The sequence below is a fragment of the Morone saxatilis genome, unplaced genomic scaffold (assembly GCF_004916995.1).
Source record: "Morone saxatilis isolate NCDOM2014 unplaced genomic scaffold, NCSU_SB_2.0 Contig11, whole genome shotgun sequence".
Classification (NCBI taxonomy): Eukaryota; Metazoa; Chordata; class Actinopteri; family Moronidae; genus Morone; species Morone saxatilis.
The window spans coordinates 20,406,278-20,427,936 of record NW_023339663.1 but is presented as its reverse complement, the minus strand read 5'-3'; the positions used below and the strand labels follow the sequence as shown (position 1 = coordinate 20,427,936).

The window sequence follows — 21,659 nt, the reverse complement described above, 5'->3', positions numbered from 1 at the left end:
GGAGGTTGCCAAGAAACCAGCGGAGACTCTAGAAAGTCACTGCTCCCGGCCAGAAATAGTTACCAGAATGTAACTCCTGTGAACCACAAGTTATCATTTTTAATACTATGATTGAGTACATGTTGAACAATAAGATATAACTTGTTAATCAGTGTGCATTAGAGGTAATGGCGAATTCAGGCTCTTTCCCCCTGTTTCCAGTCTTTATGCTAGCTAAACTAATTGTGTCCTGGCCTAGCTTCATATTTAGCTGACAAAATGAAACAGAATATTTTGTAGTTACACAGAAGGAAGGAAGACTACGTGCTCTAAGAGAGGCAGATAAAGCTGATTTTGCAAAGACTGTGATTGACAAGTTACAGAAGCTGGTTTCATCAGAGGGACGATTCAAAAACCTGAGAGAAGCTCTGAAGAAGTAAGTACCTAATGCTTCTTCAGTCTCCTGTCCTCACACATTGTGCTGGAGGAGTTTTATATATTCCCCTTCATCTTTGTGTACTATATATCTATATCTGACCTGCCTTTATCCTCAGCTGTGACCCTCCCTGTGTTCCCTACCTGGGCATGTACCTGACTGACCTTGCCTTCATCGAGGAGGGAACACCCAACTACACTGAGGACAACCTGGTCAACTTCTCCAAGATGAGAATGGTAAAAAACACCTGTGTGCTGAAGTACATACAATAACATGCACTTAATATTATTTCTGGTTTTAATCTAGTTTGTCATTTTCAGCAATGTGTGCATTAAGTATTGTGGACAGTACATCCCTGCAAAGTTGACATTTTATAATTTTCACTACATTTGTCTTTAGATATCTCACATTATCAGAGAGATACGGCAGTTTCAGCAAACAGCTTACAAGATTGATTATCAACCAAAGGTGAGATTGTTTTTTATCTGTACTGTATATTTTATTCTAATATTGTATATTTTTTTAAGGAGCTGCAGGCGTTGGTTACTTATTTAGAGGTATTGCTTGATTAGTACTGCAATACTGTTTTTTTTCAAATTATATAAATTTGTATTGTTTAGTAAAAGATTTTCCCTTAACAGAGCATAATATTGGCCAATGATTTTTTTTAGATTTAAATTATAAAATCAAAATTCATTTTATATATTTCTATATTTCTGAATATATGACTAATATAAATGGCTGCAAGTAGCAAGTAAGATTAAATTGTACTAGAGAATAATGTGTATCTATGATTATTAGTCAGTGATTACCCATGATAAACAGTATAATCGTAAGTTTGGTCAGTAGGACTTTTTTGGGTTGTCACATTTGAAATAAATAAATAATAAATTAACTTATTATATTCAAACTTAAATATTCAATTATATAATAAAATAATAAAATAGTGAATAAAGGTTTTCAGCCAAAGCGGCTGATAGAACTGACAGAAATGATCATGGAAGAAATGTTTTATATTTTTCTACTGTCATTCAACGTCTATTCTAAATGTTGAGTCTGAAAAAACTAAACAAAAAAACTGTTCATTATTGCTTTAGGTTGCAAAGTACTTGCTGGACAGCAGTTCAGCGCTGGATGAGGAGAGCCTGTATGAAGCGTCTCTGAGAATCGAGCCCAAAACTTCATCATGAAGAGGATCTCTCTCTCTCCCTCTCTCTCATAACCCTCACGGAGTGTACAGGAACAATATATCATAATGTACATATACTATTATTTGTATTAGACACAGTAGGCTGTGCCCTTCTAGTATGTGTTCCCCAATGGACTCTTTGTGTATAATCGTTATTAGAGACTGAGTAGAAGCCCAGAGAGGTTTAATTTATATAGTTACAGAGTATTTATATGTTATTTATCGTCTTAAATACCATTTTATGATAAAGTTATTTTCAACCACAGAATAAACAGATGAAAGAGTATACAGACATGATATTTAGTCATATCCTAATGGGAATGTGCAGTATAAAAAGGCTCTCATTCATGAGAGATGGTGGTCACGTTTAACACATGATGATCAACTCCCACTTTTCTGCTCAGATGTCAAAAAGAGAGAGAACTGCGCATGCAGTTGCCTTTAAACTAGTCTCCATACAAACACTCTGTGTGACTAGTACAGCAGCCATTTCTTCAACCTGTTTGTCCTCAAGTGTAGATCTTTAAAGTTAATACAAATATCTGCTAATCCACTAGCTGCATGATCATTCATTTAAAGTTGTAATCCTTAAGAGTCCTGCTTGATTTGAATACAGCGTGGGAATGGCAGACTCCGGCACTAACACTGAAACCTACTAATTACTGAATGTCAATGCATTGAATGGCTATTGCAGAAAAATGCTGACCATAACTAGCATCAAAACGTTTGTTTGATTTCATGAAGATCTTGAGGATTCAAACTTTAAGATTTTGAAACGTTTTAAAACTTTTAGAAATGACGGCCATGAAAAGTGGGTCTGCCGTGATGGCTGAAGTTGAATCATGTGCTCTGATGTTTTATGTAGCCACTGAATGACAAAGATTAAAGATTTGGAAGAATTTGGAGTCTAACTGATACAAGATTACCTGCTAATTTCTGATTGAGCTGGGACAACATGTTTTCAGTTTGGAGAGATGGGTTTTTATGCTTTGCTTATTATCACTTTACTCCCCTGGTGGGCAACATGATGTATATACAGTATAAGCACCGGGCAGTGTATGTAGCAGATGTAACCAATATTGAGCCACTTATGGAAGTTAAATTCCCAGCTTCTACACTCAGACACTAAGAGCATAGTTTTTATGGTTAATCCTCTTTGGCCAGTGCATTATGGTTTTGCCTTAATCATGAAATGGATTATATACACAAAAGTATGTAAACTATTTTGTTCTACGATTTGCCAATGAAGCAGAAATATTTGCTGTGTACATTACCGTGTACAGGCAGTCTGATGCATTTCCTAATGTGCAATGTGTTAAAAACATATCCCTCGAAATGTGTTATCCTTATGATCGTTCAACTCTGTAATAACTTTTCTGTGTATGATACTTTAAAACAAATGTTGAAAACAACTTATAAGTGTAACACATTCTGTATCCTGTCTATTCCAATGTGTTAGCAGGAACTATACAGTAGTAATTTTGTGCTTATTCTTGGAATATTTATAGGTATTTTTTACAGGCTTTGTATAGAAAAACACCTAAAGCTTAAGTGGCAGGCATGTACCACTTTCACGTGTTCAAATCGAATCTATATCTAGAACAGTATGTGTACTGTATTTGAACCCCACCCTTGCACATGAATCTTTACCCTCTAACAGGCACATCAGATGTTTGCAGTGAGCAATACCCAGTGGTATGAGAATTATCTTTCAGTCTATTTCAACAGCTTGAGTAGTATTTCCAGTTTTGTATAAAAGTGTATTCTTTCCTGATTACCTCTTGTTAATAAATCTATTCTTTCTCAGGGGGAGAATTGTCTCTTAGGCTGCCACCTTTTGTTCTACACTTTTCCACTGACCAAGCTGTATTAGCCCATGAGCTCTGTGGCTGTAGCTGTGCTGGGGAAGACAGAGGGGGGGGACAATAGTAGGGGAGGGTGGGTGTCGAGTGTTCATATGAGAGCCGAGTCATGTGACCTCTCACAGCTTGTTGGAGTCTGCGGGGAAAGTATGGCGCTCACTGTGGTTTGGTTGTTCACCACTGTTTTCACTTGCGTTCACTTATCAGTTGTACTCGAAGGTAAGTAAACACTCGTGCAGTTTCATTCTATTTTATTCTCTTCAGTTCATCTCTAACTGCAGCATGTACAGTAGGTCGCTGTTTCCTTACAGGAACATGTCGCTGAGACAAACGGTTCAACAACAGGTGTTAACACCGCAACCAGAGAATGAATCAATGCAATAACACCACAAACAGTGGTGGAGGACGTATTCAACTCCTTTACTGAAATAAGAGTGGCAATACTACAATACAAAACTATATAATATACAAAAACACACTGCTTTACAAGTAAACTATCCTGTAGGGAAAAAAAGTCACGTGTTCAAGTAAAAGTAAAAAAGTAAAAGTACTCATAATACAGAAATTGGCCCCTGTTATTATTATACTGTTATGTATCATATTGAAGGGTTATAATTACTGATGCAAAAATGTGTAATTACCATTTTACTGTTGCTCTTGGTACTGTCTATAACTGCACTGTATTTTATAAACTCATCAAATATGGTGTATGTAAAATCTATGAAGTTATTAGTAACTACAGCTGTCAGATAAATGCAGTGGCTACTAGAGTAAATGTACTTGGTGGCATGAGGGATCATAAAGGCTCTGGGACTAAATATGAGAATCAGAAATGTCAATTGTAAGGGTGCTTTATTAACTGCAGGCTTCATTTTGTCCTATCAGAGGAATATCGATTCAAACAGTGGATGTCAGAGGTATGTGCACAATGTCAAAGTTAGTGAAAATGTATACCTCGCAGTCTTATTTTTTTATTTTTAATGTTTCAATAACAAGCTTTTTAAAACTAAATGCTTCCCTTTGTATTTGCTGTTTCATTTCTCTTTTTGAAATGCAGCACAACAAGGTTTATGACACTGAGGAGTATTACCGACGTTTCCACGTGTTCACTGAGAATAAGAAGACAATTGATCGACATAATGCTGGGAACCACACTTTCACAAGTACAGTACAGTTCTGCACTGTCTCATATTGTGTAATATATAGATTATCACTGCAGAGGGTGCACTGTCAGCTCATTTTGAAAATTGTACAACTATTTGCTTTATAAGGTTATGAAAGGCAAGTTCTCACAAGCATTTTCATTTTCAAATCTAGTGGGCCTAAATCAGTTCTCAGACATGACATTTGAGGAATTCAGGAAATTATTTCTTTTGACGGAGCCGCAGGTATGATACATCTTATAGTACAACACATTTTATGCAGCTGGTGCTTTTATGTGGGTGTTTTTTATTTTACTTCCAATACAAATCTTATGTTTCTGGTCTCTTGTAGAACTGCTCAGCCACTAAAGGGGGTCATGTCAGCAGGACTGGTCCTTACCCCGAGTTTGTAGACTGGAGGATGAAAGGCAACTTTGTGACTCCTGTGAAGAACCAGGTATCCTAATGCCGTGCTGAACAGCCCAAAAAGTACCACCGCAATATAAAGGGAGAATCAGAATGACAAGAATTCCCACCGTCTCTGACCTGACCCTGATCCGAACCAATGGCAGGCATTAAAAATAACTATATAGAAATATCCAATCTTTCCAGTGATGGTCTGGTGTGCTTATGTAGGTCATATAGAGTTATCAATATAACTCTATAGGGTACTGAGTATTGCAGGATTTATTCACGAGGATTCCCTAATGTAAATGAATTACTTAATATTATTATTTGTGTGACATGTAGGTAAGCCACAATTACAGTAATTGCTGTGTTATGCAGGAAAGGAACATTCGTGTTTCCTGTTTCAATTTTTTTGTGGCAAGAAAAAAATGTATTTTTAAGAGGCAGAAACCTCAAGCAGACTGCAGCTCTGGTTGAGCAGCCATCTGTCTCGACTGGTAGGGTCTGAAAAACAACAGCCGGTGTTGTCACTTCTTGTTACAGTACATTCTGTCATTTTAAAGGAATACTCCTTTACTGCGCAATTTAGTACCAGTATTATACAGTTCGGGAGACAGAACAAAATAAATATCCTACATTTCCCATCATGCAACGAATAGCACTATAAATGTTTTTATATCTGCATGCACTTCAATTGTAACATTTTTGGTTTTGTAAATTGTAGCCTTGAACCTAATGGCATCACCAGGGTCATTTTCTGTGGTATTACAAAGTCCTGTGAAAGAGACAAAGAATACGTTATACAACTGTTTTCACAAGTAATTGACCTTTTTGTGCAACATCAGTGAAGTGCCCCTTTAACATAATTGAATTATCCGCTGTTTGAGTTTCATTGTGTTTGCGTCCTCAGGGTCACTGTGGCAGCTGCTGGACCTTCTCTACCACTGGCTGTTTGGAGTCAGTGAATGCTATCGCTACCGGGAAGCTCATACCTCTGGTGAGATCTATCTGACTGTTATTAAGTAACACTCAGCTGGTTCATCTAATAGATCTGGGCTGAGAAAGTTGAAGGGATCCACTTTCTTACAAGGATAGGAGAATAAATGTCTGTTTTACTGTCTGGTTCTTTGCATGATTATTAACAGCAGTGCAGTGTCATTACTGTGTATTAATGTGTGATTCAGTTTGTTTTCTGTATCAGTCTGAGCAGCAGCTGATAGACTGTGCCAAAGACTTCAACAATCATGGATGCTTGGGGTAAGTAACAGGAATTTGTTGCTCTGAGACATTATAAGTTATATTAATAATGATAATACTTGTTGAGTATAATAAGGCTTCAACCAGTTAAACACTACATGGTTTGTTTCAGTGGGCTCCCCAGTCAGGCATTTGAGTACATCAAATACAACAAAGGTCTTATGACAGAGGAGGACTATCCCTACAAAGGCCATGTATGACTTTTCTGAAATAACTGTAATCTCACTGTAATTATTTTGATGTAAAAGAAGTTCTCTACAAGTGTATGAATTTTGTCCTTCCTGTTTTAGGATGACTCTTGCCATTTTGAGCCTGCACTTGCAGCTGCTTTTGTCCTGGATGCTGTGAACATAACAAGTGTGAGTGAACCAGTTGTTGTGAAGTTAACATTGTGTGTCCTTAAAGAAATTACTGCTGGGTCACTAATCACGTAAAGTTAACCATGTCCTTGTAGCGTTACCTGAATAAAGGACGAGACCAGAAGCTGATATTTCTGTTTACAATTCTTATAATGTTATAGTCGTGTGATGTTGTGAATATTTACAGTTACAATATGATGTACTGGCTTGCTAATATGTTACCTCCTAACCACATTATGCTGTTTAATTTCTGTATGTCTGTTCATCCACAGTATGATGAAAAGGCCATGGTTGATGCCGTGGCCCGGCTTAACCCCGTGTCCTTTGCCTTTGAGGTCACGGCTGATTTTGTACACTATAAAGAAGGTGTTTACACCAGGTGAGCTGAGGACCTTGGTTTCTCAACAAACACTTAATTGTTCATGAACAACATGGGGGTTAGAAATATTTAGAGGACCTGTGGAATTTTTGTCTAGTAATCCACCAGCACGTTACGTTATTTAGTCTTGGAAGAGGATTATGGAGCTAACAAGGCTACTCTGTGAAATCTGCACTGACCAAAATCTTAAGTGCTCAGGACTTAATTGATGGCCCTCTGTCAAAAAAGACAACCTGCTCTTAGATTTAATTTACTTTAATCAAAGTGATGACAAGAATGGGGACGGTTTTAGCATTTGTACATCTTGTTGCTTTTTTAATCACACAAGATTGTGGGATTTAGTGCTGTGGTATCACTTTGTGTACCTGTCTGATGCAACATTGGTGTTAGACCAGAAAAGAAGACCAGCCTTTCATCACACTGCGTACTGCCTGCTGTATGTCCATCTCTAATAAGGAGCTATTTATGGGTTGACCACTGTGACGGCTTGATGGCTCATTTGTTATGGTGCTTATAGTTATGAGTGCTTGTGGCTCACTTTACTGAGAAGACTACAACATTGTAGCCAGTTTTAAAAATGTTTATATGTTAAATGTTGTTTATTTTGTTCAGACTGTGTTTGTCTGTTTACTGTCTCTGTTTTGAACTGTCTTAAAAATATCCATAGAAACAGCTACACAGCATGTCTTTGCATAGGCAGGATGTAACGTGATATTGAAGGATAGCAGCCCACTCACGCTACAAAAGACGTGTACTCTCTTGATCTAAAAGCGTCAGTGTTGTCTGTTTAGCACCCAGTGTAAGAACACGGCAGACAAGGTGAATCACGCAGTCCTGGCTGTGGGTTACGGCGCTGAAGAAAACGACACACCATATTGGATTGTGAAGAACTCTTGGGGCACAGCCTGGGGTATTGACGGGTAAATATAGTCTGTGTCTGTGTGTGTATTTCACTGAGATGAATTGTTATAGTTTCCAGGTCTCATCGACGCCTTTCTTTTTTTATTCCACCAGATATTTTTTGATTGAGCGGGGAAAAAACATGTGCGGACTGTCTGCATGCTCTTCATACCCTCTACCTTTAGTTTGACTGAAGAAATTCAGGAAAATATCATCCAGAGACAGCATCAATGGAGTTTGGAAGTTGAAAGTTTGTGCTTTCATGTTTCCTGAAGCGTTTTATGTAGAAGTTTGATTTCTCAACAATATGTACAATATCATCCTAGGAAGGAAAATATGTTTCACATGATCACAACCACACATGTTCAGAGTTACCCAATAACCACATTCTTGTACATTTAGCTGTGGTTCATGCCCACTGGATCACATGCATACACAATTACATCTAAAGAGAACACTGAGCTTGAAGTTTAGTGAGTCTCCTGCTAAACATGTTGAAGTGCACGTGCCGGAGAATGTGGGCTAAACAGGCCAGCTATTACAGTACTATCAATCGGTTTGTGTTGACAACTCAGATTTTCCCTTCAGTCTGTCTCATAATGTTCAATTTGTTGTTCAGTAAACTGGATCACTGAAGGAAATCAGACTCAATCAGATTACATATCAGGTGCATCTGTATAAGTATTTTTCCCCCATGTTTAAAAGAATGAAAAGATAATGGTAACAATTGTCCTCAATGGGTTTACCATATGTATTTTGTATACAGTGTGTTCCAATTTGTTATAAACATTAAATCTTAACTTTCAAGTTTTTTGTGCATTTGTTTGTCTGTTGAGGCAACTATAGGTTATAAGGATGGAAGATTTAATTTATGATTTTTGTTTCTTCAGTTTCGTAATTTGGATGTTGTGGAGATCTGAAACAAAACATATTGTTATTAATGGCTACCAAAGAATTTGTATTTAACCATGTATGCCTGTACAGAAGCTTGGGACAGCATTGGGAAAGGCAGGCACCTTTCCAACACTGTTCATATAATCAGCTGACACACCTGATGCTACACTGAGCAATCAACATGTAAACCAATGAGATCATGTTATTGCACAATGATCCCCTTATATGTTTGGACCTTTCTTTATATTGCTGACATCTTTCACTGTGTGCACCGGTGTGTTTGTCTACTTAGGAGACTCTTTTCTATTTAATCTCAGCATGAATACAAGTTGCCAGTGGCTTGTTTTTATGCTTAAATAACCGAGAATGATCAATAATAGCAACGTTATTTAACTGATTTTGCCCACATCTGCCAGAAGGTGGCGACATTATCACAGCCTTTGTGGAAGCTAAACCGGAAGCAAGCGATAAGAGCGATGAGAATGAAAGGCGTTCATTGGCTGTTATTATGATGACGTTTAGGGACTAACCAATGAGCTGCTAGCATTCTGTTTCACAACACTGAGGGGGAGGGGCTAGTTACAAAACATTTCTAGCATGTGGCGCGAATGAACGTCTCCTAGTGTTTCTGCTATTATACAAGAGACCAGCCGGAAGGTTTGAGTTTATCACCTTCTTACAGTTCTGTTGAGGAAATAGTTCCTACGTGTCGTTATAAGTTCATTAATATGTCGACAAGACGAACAAAACGCGAAGCCGTTGTGAAGCTGCAGCAACTGGTGAGTTGTTGAAGTTTTCTATCTGGTTTTATTATCCAAGTCTAAACCTGTCTTGTCTGTGTTAAGGTTAACTAGCTGCTGAATAACATAAGCATAATTTGGGACCTAACTTAACTAAACTGATTTAAATTTAATTAAGATTAACACTACTGAAGGCCTAAGTCCAGTGTGTTGAAAGTCTCGTTTAAAAACGTGTGCGTCTATGGAAAAGTTGACTCATTATTTATTTATTTATTTAGTTAATTGCTGGTTGTTAATAGACCCTCTTCACAGCAGCCATTTTGACACGAACTAGAAGGGGTAAACACAGGTGTTGTCAATGATAATTAAGGTTCAGTTTCATTTAGTGTAGCAGACCCTTTCCGGTAAATTATTAATTATTATTAGCATACTATACCGTGTAAAAACAGCTGCTGTGAATCGTGAGAAAGGCTCTATAATGCACACCTTGCAGGAAATGACCCCTGTGGATGTGGAGGGAGCAGTTCGACGATCATCACGGACCGTCCTGGTACCTAAACGCCTCAAGTACTCTCCTGAAAGAAACATAGTTGAAACACCAAATAAAAAAAGGGTAAGATGCACTCCAGAAACACATAGAAACAATAGTATTGCATTGAAGCATTTTTGCTTTGTCTTTGTTAATATGCCTATATTTTGTTCATAGAAAACAAAAACGCACAAAAACAGCCAGAATAACAGAAAGGACATCAAAGAGGAGGACTCGGATGTTGAAAATAGTGATGTGGAGCACACGTCTGTAAGTGTGAAACCCTGAACTATTTATAATAGATACTGTGTTTTTATTCACCATGTGTCTATGGGTTTTGTAGCAACATGTACCAAAACCTGTGTCAGATAGACACTAGTATTCGCTGCTCCTACAGGGCGAATAAAGTAAAGTGCTGTATCTTTGTGTTAAACAGAGTGGACAGGGAGGACTTTCGGCATATGAACTGGAGCGCCTGGAGAACATCAGACAGAACCAAGCGTTCCTGTCCTCCATCAACTTATACCAGGTAGGTAGGCTGGTGGGGTACAGCCACATGGACTGATCTTTCTCTCAGAAATCCATTAACACGTGGCTTTAGGGCCTAACAATACTTAAAGACTTAAAGACTTAAATGATTCAGAAACAGTTTTCGATAAAGGCTTGAAGCACTCTCTGAAGTCAGTTACTTTAACTGGATTAATCCGGACAAACATAGCACGAGAAAGTAAATGTCATGTACTGATTTATCATACAAAACAAAACCAGGCAAAATCATCATCTGTAGTTATTTAGATGACGTGATAGTTAAACAAGCTACTTGGTTATGCTGTTTAAAGGGGACTTAACAACAGTGCAATGCAGCAGATAGTGCAGGCTTTACATTTTTATTATCCAACTGGAGTTAGTACTCTCTCACTACTCCTCAGTGGCTCCGTCCAAATGAACTTGGTTCTTTAATTGCATGCATGAAATTAAAATGCAGGTCACTCTGTTCAACACAGCTATCTTGTGATTCATTCCTCTTGCTGTGTCTGAACATATGGGATGGATATTAATTTTTGTTTTCCTTGTCAAAAGGCCACTGAGGAGTTGAAACAGTTGACACGGCCAAAGCCATCGCAGAGGGGTCTCATGAGGTACAGTCAGCTGACAAACTGTTACTGAGCTTTGTGGGGCTGTAGAAGTGGAGTTCTTTCGTCTCAATTTTATAATGCCGAAAGTTGATTGCTTTTGGGTTTTTTGACTGTTGGTCAGAGAAACAAGTTGTCTGTTAACATCAAACATGTTTGTTTTTTTTGTTTCAGATCTAGAACATGATTTCAAGAGTTAGACAGACCCGTGTATTTTTTTATGTCACTGTAATGATCGGTCTCTGTGGTGGCAGGTCACAGGCTGCTGTAAAAGAAGTGCTGCCTGCTCGTAAATCCCTACGTCTCCAAAAGAAAGAAGCAGAGATCTTGACTCTTCCCCCTGAACCCAGAGGGACACTGATCTATGAACAGGTAGATACATAGAAATAACTTAATAAAACTATAATGCTTCACTTCATGCTACTCCACTGCTGTATGTCGCCGGCATTTATTTATCTTTATATCTTGGTTTTACTCACTTTAGTTATTTTACTTGCTTTAAAGTCTTCGCAACTGAAGAAGCCTCCTGGCCCTCTGCCCATGGATCCAATCAACATGGAAGAGGGAAGCAAGCTGCCTTCACAACTTCTTGAGCTCTGCTCTGAGGTAGGAGTCGCTTTCCTTGGTTATTACAAGGATTCATGTCCTCATTACATCATAGTTGGTTCTTTTTTTACTTTAATTGATTTCCCCTCAAAACTGTAATTAAATGCAGTGCTGTTTAGCGGGTGACAGTTGTGCCATAGATTAAGTGAAACTTAAATATTTGGAGAGGTCTGGAGTGTAGGATTAATCTTTGCAGGGTGATAATTGTAGTTTACTTTTGCTGCTTCAGAATCAGTTAGCCAATCTTAAAATTGCTTATTTTCATAGGATTCAAGAGAAGAAAGAAAGATGGAGCTTGATCTGAAAGGGTAAGATTTCAAGTGTTTATCCTGACATTTCAGTCTATTGCTAAGTCTAAGTGACTTCTCTTCCTCTGAGGAGATTAGTTGCCGGCTGGTCATTGCATGTATAGGCACACTGCTGTTTTCACTCAGGTACCGCTCAGCCCTGAAGAACATGAGGATAACTGAGGACCGAGTGGCCAAAGTGGTGAAGGACCGCATCTTCTCGGCTGCCTTCCACCCCTGCACCAGCAGCATGTTGATGGCTGCAGGAGACAAATGGGGGAAAGTTGGACTCTGGAACTTGGTGTGTTTTCTTTGCTCTGTTCTTATGATAAAGCCACATAAAGCCCCTTTTAAAAGTGTTTCATAACATGAAATTTACATTAAGAGACCACACTTTTTTTCCCTCCTGCATGATTACATCCCTTCAGGGTGGTGATTGGTATGATGATGGTGTGCTGCTCTTTGAGCCACATACTCGTCCAGTGGGCTGCATGGCATTCTCCAGGGCTCATCCCACCCACCTGCTGAGCCTCAGCTATGACGGATCTCTACGCTGCATGGATGTAGAGAAGGCTCTCTTTGATGATGTGAGAGACTTTTGGTGCCTCAAATGTACTTTTATTTATTTATTTTTTTAAATTCACATTGTAAAGGTTGTAAGTTAAACCTCCTGAATGAAAACACATTTACTCTAAATTCAAAGTTTCTGTTTCACCGGTTGACGTCAGTCTGTCCGTACATTGATGTAGGTGTATGACATTGACGATGGCCTGAAAACGTTTGACTTCATGTCACATGACTGTTCGACATTAGTGGTTGGGAACTGGTACGGAGAAGTTGCCATCGTTGATCGGCGCACCCCAGGGTAACGTATTATTGATTATTATATATTTTTAATTTTATATATTTTTTTATTTATTATGATAATTATTAGTAGTTTTAGTCTCTCTGCATGGTGTTAGTAGAATAACAGTATGGGTGAACAGTGTGAACTGTCTTGTCAATTATTGATGAACATTTTACAATCATGTTACTTTGGTTTTTAATTTCTCTAAAGGAACTCTCATGAGTCCCTCCACTCTTTGGACCCCAAGACTCTGCGTTGCGTTAGTGTCCACCCTTTACAGAAGCAGTACTTTGCTGTGGCCGAAAGCAAGTATGTCTGTCTGATTGCTGATTTTTGATGATTTCTCTATCTTGTGTCATTCTGTCTTTTTGATTGCACTAAGTTAATGTTTTGATCTTGTCTGCAGGGTAGTGAGTATTTACGACAGTAGATGCCTGAAGAAGACCAAAACCCAGACAGTCTCCCAGCTACATGGCCACTCGTTAAGCATATCCAGCGCTTATTTCTCCCCTTGTACAGGAAACCGAGTTCTCACCTCCTGTATGGATAACCACATAAGGTGAAGCCAGCACAGCTTTTTGAATAACACGATTATACTTTCTTTTTTTCCTCAAGCTAAATGTCTATCTTGATCTCCTTTTGACAGGATATATGACACATCTGCAATGACTACTAAATCTCCCTTGCTGACATCCATCAGGTACATCCACTTGTTTCACTGACTGTGTGCTTTTCTTTTCTCTTGTCTTTTTTCTGACTTGTGTAACCTAACCAACAACCATACTCCCAACCTGTCTTATCAATCTTCATTTTCAGACATGACATGCACACGGGCCGCTGGCTGACCAAACTATCAGCAGTGTGGGATCCCAAACAGGAAGATTGCTTTGTGGTGGGAAGCATGTCGAGGCCTCGGAGAGTGGAGGTGTTCCATGAAAATGGCCAGCCACAGCACTCCTTCATGGATGGCGAAAACCTTAACACAGTACTGTCCGTCACAGCTTTCCACCCGACAAGGAATGCCTTACTGGGCGGCAATGCATCAGGGCGGCTGCACGTCTTCTCCAACTGAGATAAAGACAAAAATGTGTGAGACCGAGACCCCCCCTGGTTGCTTTCAGTTGGATAGGAAGAACAAGTAGGAAAACTGTTTTGTCACAGTACAGGTGGAGAACTCGTACAATATAGATGGATATCTCACTGCTGGCAACTGCTTGTTCTCCCTTCTGGATCTCTTTTATATATTGTCATATTTTTCATACAAGTAACATACCTGTAATGAAACATCAACTTTACACTGATTAAGTCACTAGTCAAGTCCAGAAATGTTACACTTACACGGACAGTATGAACATTCATACAGTGTGAGGTAACACAGTATCAATAACAAAGTATCAGAATTTTCTTCATCAATATTCACAACAAAATACACATTTATTGCTACATTGGGTAGGTAGTGTCAAAACATATCCTGGCCCAGATGTGATGCATCTTACTCTTATTGGAGATGAAATGAAATCAGCCTCAGAATGTGTTAGTGTCTATAAAAACCGTATTTACACCATCGGCTTTTTCCTGTTTTCCTACAATAATGTATCGCAGGGTTTTCTGTTATGTCAAAGTGAAAACAAATCTCTAAACAAATTGATTTACACTCAATGGCCTCTTTTAGGTATACCTTTCTATTCATGGGTAAGACACAATGCAATGTTTATCCAATCTCCTGACAGGAGTGGAACCCAGTATGGTCTTCTGTTGAAGCACATTAAGTGGTGTACCAGGTGTACCTAATAAAGTGGCCGCTGAGTATACAAATGTACATTAAGAACAAAGGTACATTTGTACTTATTTTCCCCTCGGTAAAACACAACTTACAGGGAACTGTATTCACCTTTTTTCAGCATTAAGTGTATTGTATGTGAATAGGGCTGCATCAGCCTCGCACAAGTTCACTGCACTCTTCCTCAAATTTTGCTAAACTCGTCAAACTGTCAAGTCGTGTGGGGACTGAGAGAGAGCAGCAGTGTTCTGCCACAAGTAATGGACTATATAGAGGTGTGGACTCCAGACCTTCTCCTCATGTGCAGTGCCTGGTGTTCACCAAATGCAGCATTTTTTATTAAAATGCAGCTGATCAGTTACTTTGTTTTTTTTACTATAGATCAGTTTGTGGAGACTTAGAATAATTGTAAGTAAACCCGGTGCGATTAAAATAAAAAGAGAAAATTCAAGCGTTTGAAAATATTGTAGAGGCACTATAGGTAGCAAATGATTGAATGTGGCCGGTGATACGTTTATGTTGTTGACTCGGCTGTTTACTTCTCTGGTATCTCATTTGTAATTTGTTATACTCAAAATGTCTTAATGAACCCAAGCAATTTCCAAAGTGGGTTCCCTCTGAATTGTTTGTTTGTGGCGCAGTTAATTTGAAACAGCCAAACCGTTTGGGCAGTGAAAAGCGCCTGTTTGTCTTTGATTTTTTTCATGTTTTTTTTATTTGTGGCACCGGAAGCAAATGGAATAAATAGAGACTTTTTATACCAAACATTTTGAGTGTGAATGCTATTAATTTCAGCAGTGGCAGTGTGCCACCTTAAGATGGCAGCGTTGTGATACGGTCTATGGTTTTCAACTAGGGACATGCTGGAAAAATTTAAGAAGCTGCCAATCTGGGCTGTTCTTTCTGTGAATTAAAGATTGAACTTGTAGCCAGACTAGCTGCCAGATGTCAAGAATAGATTATATTTATTCATAAATAGATTACACCAATCTTCAGTCAGTGATTGGAAATAAGCAGTCTTGTTTGGAGGTAATAAATGCAGTACACATGCTTACAGAGACATTTCCATGGTATAGGAAGGAAGCTTACAGTAAGACCCTATCTAAGGCCTTATTCCTGTTTAAACAATTCAGTAAAATTAGTACAAGTGTCAATGGAGCTGTCACCTGTCTTTTATCACTGCCAGTGATCTAAAACAGATTTTAGCAATACAAAAAAAAAGGAAATATATTGAGCTGCATTGCAAAAGAAAGATTCAGGTAGTTAAATATGCTACTTCTGCTGTTAAGATGGGCTAAAAATAAAAATCCTTCCACTTTCATTGTGGTAAAACCTGTTCAAGCAAAAATGGATCAGATCAGATTCAGTTCATTTACATGTACTTTCACAGGATAGCTTACTCTTTCTATAAATTGAGTCAAGGATGAGCGGTGTAGAATTAGGCAACAATCCAACAGGATTTATATGAAAATGTTTTCTTTTGACAATAGATATTTTGGAGAAGTATCTTTGACACTGGGTAATCTGTAACAGTGGGCACCTTCACACATGCATCGACAGGCCTTATGAGGGGATTCCAAAGGCTTTTTGCTTTGACTTTTGAGTCTATAAGATGGAGACTAACATTAGTGTGCAGTTTATGGTTAATGTTCATTACATTATCTGTATTTATTGCTCAAATTATGTTTAGTTTTTCATACATATGAACATAAAATGAGACGTTAAAATACGAATTATTGGAAGTAACTTTCTGTCTCAACCTGCGTTTTCCCCTCATACACAATCACATTTCATCTAACATCAATCAAAAACCAACGAGCACCATCTGAGTTAAAGCAAATACATCGGTAGTCTTTCAAGTCTTAGCATGAGGCTTTCTGAATTTAAAAATATCCATACTGTACAAAAATAAAATGAACATTTAAAGCCTAGGTATTTAATACTAAAGGGATTCTTACTGTTTGTGTGTTAACTTTCAACTTGTGGATTTTTTAAAGAAAGATTTGAATATTAATACAGTACCTTTCCAAACTGCCTATAGGCACCTACATATCCTACATAGCCAATCACCTTCCTAAACCACTTCTCTTGTTGCATAAATAATACATCAGTTTGCTGCTGATCAGTCTGTAATTACCACTGACACACAGCTTCCTAATATACTACTTGTAGGGTTGTTAAGAGGACCAATAGTTAAGTGTCCCAAATTGACTTTAAGGTTTTAAATGATGATGTTGGGCTGTAAAGACGCACTGCAGGCTAAACTGTGAAATTACGTATAGCTACGTAATAAGGCTGGAGAAGGTCAGCAGACTATCAGAGTTTCCGTCTGTTGATGCAAACTGACAGAAGTATCAGACAACAGAGGTTTCTTTGGTAGGTGTGACGAAGAAGATTGCAGTAGGACGTAAACATGACTTATCTTAGGTGGTCTTGTAAGCAGGAGGCTGAAAACTATATCACTGTAAAAAATAATGCTTCAAGTCCATTAAAAGTCACTGTGAGGAAATCTCCATGTGTTAAAGACACATCAGTTTGTACAAAAATGGAAACGTGATTTAAATATATTCAGCCTTTACAGATGAATGCATAAATTTTAACACAGCAGGACTAAACAAAGTTATATGACCTTCACTCAACACAGGTCTAAAAACGAGCTCTCTTAACCATATATGCGGGGAAAATAGCACTAATTTGTTCACTTTACAAAGGTAAAACAAAGTCAAATTTCCCTTAATGGAAAGGATCTTGGGTTTTGTATATTAACAGTATTGCACATCAAGATAAACTCCTCCTACAGAGTGAGGGAGTCAAAGAGCTAACCAAACACTTCACTATCACTACAGGGCTAGCTCACATAGTCCCATCGCCTTTACGACTACTGTAAAAGTAACTACAGCAAAGTGACAACTGTTCCTTACACACAGAAGTTGATTGTAGCTATTAGCATTATTTGGCTGCTATGTTGTAAAATCAGTAAACCTACCAACTCCATTACTTACTTATATCCTTAATTTATATCATTGGAAAATAAAATGTTATTGGTGCTCTAGTGGCTTGACAGAAATCGTAATGTGAGCACACTGTTAATGGACATCTGACCACACTTATTACAAAAAAAATTACTCAAGCCTTCTACAGGGCAGCACTAGCATCACTCCTGGGTCAAATTAATTATTTAACACCACATTAGGACAGTTATGGAAAGTCAGTAAAGTTGTCAATCACTTAAAAGTGTGCTAAATTAATTTTCCTTGTCTTTCCTGTGACTGATATAACACTCACATTTGTGTCACTAAAACATTCATAAAACTTTAATATTTGCAAATATTATTTGACTCAGAACTGATATAGCCTATATTTAGTGCTGCTCGTTCTTCTTTTTTCACACTTTCTCTAACCCCCAGTTTCAACTCTTCAAGTCTTCAATCTCAAAGCAGTGACCACAGTAAAATTGTATCATATAGAGTGTTGTTGTTGGCTTTGAAATATGACAATTAGATGACCCCTCCACTCCCCAGACTCTCAGCTCACACAACACACACCCAAACACATCAGGTTGTCCTGTCTTACAGTAATGTGGCAACATATAAATTAATACAAAAATAAAGGCAACTGTTTTCTGTGGTTGAATAAGTGAAGTCTGCCAGACTTTGTCCCTTTCAGTGTTTAAATTAAACCCTGTTACTGTGATTTTGTGTAAAAATAAAATGCCTTGAAATGACCTGAATATCCAAAGTAAAATGTGATTTCCTTTCCTCGCAGTGATGGTCAAACATAATAAACAAGGCTCTTCAGGGGACAGTCCGTGGCTTGTGACATGAACTCCTTCCTGGGAGAAGCTGAGTTGATATTGGAAACAGGGCTGCAATCCTTTATCCTTTCTTCTCGCCCCCCAACCCCTCTCCTGACCCATCTGTTGTATGTGCCCCGTCTCCATCCGTGGAGACCTATCCTATGTAATTCAGTCACCTTTCACTTTGCCTCACTTGCTGATGAGGAAACCCCCCATCCATCGTAACTTACAGGCGAACCAGCGCCGCAGAGGGCAGAAGTATTCAAAGTGGAACTGCTGGAATTCAGGTGTCTTGCGGATGTCTCTCAGGAAGGCAATGTCCAGGTCTGACTCTGTCAGCATGATGAGGAGCAGCAGCAGGGCGAACAGCAGTCCGATGGTAACCAGGAACAGACGCAACACGCTCAGGATGAACTTGTTCAGCTCCTCTACGTCGCTCGGTGGTGACGGCCTGCTCCTGACCATACGCAGTGCTCTCCTGCCGGAAGTCAAATCCACCCCCTGCCCCTCCTTTGATGCACCCGCCTCTGAATCCTTCTCCTCATCGACGCTGCAGGGAGCCCCGTTGAGGTGACGGGCCAAAGGCATCTCCATCCCGTGTTCTGCTACGGGCGTTGGCAGCACGCTGTCTGAGGGGCTGTAGGCCTCGTCTGAGATGACTCCTGATGTGCTCGCCTCGCTGCCGTCCACCATCTGGCCCCGAGAAGACATGAAGGAGTCGCCGTGGGAGACAGAGCGCACAGGCGTGGAGTGGGCGCTGTCTCGTAGGGACTCCAGACCTGAGAACACAGCAGAGAAAGCCAGCTCATAAGAGAGGTATTTAATAACTTGGAGGTATTGTTGCAATGACTTTCTTAGACCGTAGGAAAAGGTGAAAGCCTTGTTCTTTCTTTCTCTTTGTGTAAACTGAACTACTAACGGAATTTGGTAATGTATGAGAAAAACAATACAAGAACAACAATAAACACAATCTAAACTTAACAGCAACTTTTTTTGTAGGGGGGCCAACTGGGAATAAATCTGTTCAATCATATTCTCTCCACTCTCACACGTACATTACAGTGCAGTACCAGGAAATAGTGTAGGCCTATCTATAGCATTGCACTATTTGTGTGCTATTATTTCAAATATCTAAAACACTATAACAAGTTAATATAAAACACACACACAGATAAGAAATATAAACTGAAGTAAACCGCATTAGAAGAATGTAATTTGTTCTGTGTGTGTGTGTGCGTGTGTTAGTATGTATTGTTCTCTGCTTTCAGGTTTCCAGTCTGACAATGTGAGCCTGTCAAATGCGTACTCTGTGGGTCTGTCATATCATTCAAATAGAATATACATTATTCTTGAGCACAGTAAAAATTTTACATTTTAATTACATTTAAAAAGACACATTAAGAGTAGAAATGGAAATATTGTAGATATCACAATTTGATAGATAATTAAAATGTCACAGATGAAGACATTCTTACGATTCCATGTTTCTCTGTATTAATGTTTGAATGAATTTACCACAGCCCTTATTCTAATTAGCTTCTTTCTGTGCGTATCAAAATTCATCACAGTTTATTGCTTCAGTATTTTCTATTGTTTTCTGTTCTATAAACTGAAGAAGGGAAGAAAAAGCTTATTATTATTTTTGCAAATGTGACTATACCAAACATGCCCCTATTTTTTTAAGCACTTAAAACAGAAGGTTTAAGGGGAAATTATGTTCAGCCTCTTTGATTTTGAGCCTTGCCTGCTGGGCTGCCAAAATAGTCGAGTACATGGTCCTCTGTGTCAACGTTAATTACGCCGATGTGACCAGAAGGGAAACACGATTTGTTTTTAATGGTCAGCTTGTCATGACCTCTGCTCAAGAAATTGATTCTGTGCTCCCGTCCTTTAAACTATGTTCAAATGAAATTCTTTCTGGAAGCTAGATATCCACTGCATTAGACTTTAACAACATATAATGAGATAATTCCATGTAAAATCCATTTGGGTTTTGGCATTAGAGAAACATACTGCATCACCCTGAAATATTTGCCTCATTGTTTAAAAGTCGCTCTCTTCAAACACAGCAGCCACTGCACTCCATTAATCCTGCATGACAAAACCAGCTCCAGTTTTTACCTGCACGGTTGGCTGGTGGGCGGCAGCCATGGAGTTGGGGTGGGACAGCTAGCCTGGAAGGGGTCCTGGAGCTCTCTCCCGACCCAGGACCAGAGCATGAGGTGGAAGAAGCCCCAGGGAGGGCGGGGAAGAGCGGTAGGACCCCCAGAGCCTTGCCCAAGAGCCTGGGTCCCAAAGACAGTACACGCACCTTCACATCTCGATAGCAGTGGTTTATCATGCGCAAGTGAACGTTCACCTTGGTCTTGATCCGGATCAGACACTTCACCATGGTTCAAGGAGAGCAAAAAACACCTGTCTAACCCTAACTATGCTCCAACACACTTCTGCTGCTCTCTTTCTCTTTATCTCAGTCTTTCTTGAAACTGCCTCTCCTCTCTTTGTCTTCCCGCTGTCTGTCTTTGTCTCCTTCTGCGGCTGGCTAGCTAAGCAGCCCTCCCTTCTCCACAGCAAGCTCCCCACATGCTGGCAGGCAGGCTGACAGCAGTAGATAAATAGAAAGACAGACAGAGAGTGAAAGACAAGGCCCAGGAATGTGGTCCACTTGTGCCACAGTTCACCTCGTCCCTCCCTGCTGTCAGCTGTGACACACATGGCATGGCCCCTGACAGCAGGAGCTATTTTCAGCCTAAGATATTATTACCAGGGGAAAATACCAACGCAGACAGAGCAACAGGACAAAACACAGGGGGTTTGTTTCAGTATTGCAACAGTGGGGTGCAATGTGAGAGCCTGCTCTCCATGTCAATGACAAGAGGGGTGGGGGGGCTAGTTTGACAAAATACCTTTTTTGTTGGGAACAGACTACACTATAAGTTTATTTAGTTTTAGCCAGGCTGTTCAACTGAGAGCAAACTTACTCACAGTGGCAGCATTAGTAAAAGGTTAATAGCCTGTTGGAGGAAAGAGAGGACAGTAAGTGCCCTTTATAAACTGACAGGGTGACTTTCTCATGTCAAAATAATGCCTGAGGCCACTGGCTGATGGGCTCTGCTTGAGTGTGTGTGTGTGTGTG

General features: G+C 39.2%; 4 protein-coding genes across 6 annotated transcripts in view; 3 read left to right on the top strand and 1 right to left on the bottom strand.

Annotated features, from left to right (window-relative positions):
* The window catches only part of LOC118321102 (ras-specific guanine nucleotide-releasing factor 1-like), a 28,432-nt gene extending 26,805 nt beyond the window's left edge, over window positions 1–1,627 (top strand). Inside the window, 4 exon segments of the mRNA XM_035652295.1 lie at window positions 342–415; window positions 534–651; window positions 815–883; window positions 1,513–1,627. Of these exon segments, the coding sequence (XP_035508188.1) occupies window positions 342–415; window positions 534–651; window positions 815–883; window positions 1,513–1,605 (354 nt within the window). The 3' untranslated portion in view covers window positions 1,606–1,627.
* A 1,929-nt stretch (window positions 1,628–3,556) lies between these two features.
* LOC118321101 (pro-cathepsin H-like) lies at window positions 3,557–8,718 on the top strand. The gene is made up of 12 exons (XM_035652294.1): window positions 3,557–3,685; window positions 4,352–4,383; window positions 4,524–4,629; window positions 4,784–4,854; window positions 4,961–5,065; window positions 5,927–6,013; window positions 6,218–6,273; window positions 6,386–6,467; window positions 6,564–6,632; window positions 6,905–7,011; window positions 7,803–7,931; window positions 8,026–8,718. Exons 1-12 carry the CDS (start codon window positions 3,562–3,564, stop codon window positions 8,099–8,101), a joined length of 1,044 nt encoding a protein of 347 aa, XP_035508187.1. The 5' UTR covers window positions 3,557–3,561; the 3' UTR covers window positions 8,102–8,718.
* Window positions 8,719–9,413: 695 nt separating this feature from the next.
* wdr76 (WD repeat domain 76) lies at window positions 9,414–14,511 on the top strand. The gene is made up of 15 exons (XM_035652306.1): window positions 9,414–9,584; window positions 10,039–10,158; window positions 10,252–10,344; window positions 10,511–10,603; window positions 11,155–11,213; window positions 11,462–11,579; window positions 11,712–11,813; window positions 12,081–12,121; window positions 12,248–12,401; window positions 12,529–12,687; window positions 12,850–12,965; window positions 13,158–13,256; window positions 13,354–13,506; window positions 13,594–13,647; window positions 13,764–14,511. Exons 1-15 carry the CDS (start codon window positions 9,534–9,536, stop codon window positions 14,017–14,019), a joined length of 1,668 nt encoding a protein of 555 aa, XP_035508199.1. The 5' UTR covers window positions 9,414–9,533; the 3' UTR covers window positions 14,020–14,511.
* Window positions 14,512–15,254: 743 nt separating this feature from the next.
* LOC118321114 (FERM domain-containing protein 5-like) overlaps window positions 15,255–21,659 on the bottom strand; it is a 68,927-nt gene continuing 62,522 nt past the window's right edge. For all 3 annotated transcript variants that reach the window (XM_035652307.1, XM_035652308.1, XM_035652309.1), the window contains one exon: window positions 15,255–19,302. In XM_035652307.1, coding sequence (XP_035508200.1) covers window positions 18,713–19,302 — 590 coding nt within the window. In that variant the 3' untranslated portion in view covers window positions 15,255–18,712. The remainder of the gene's footprint in view (window positions 19,303–21,659) is intronic.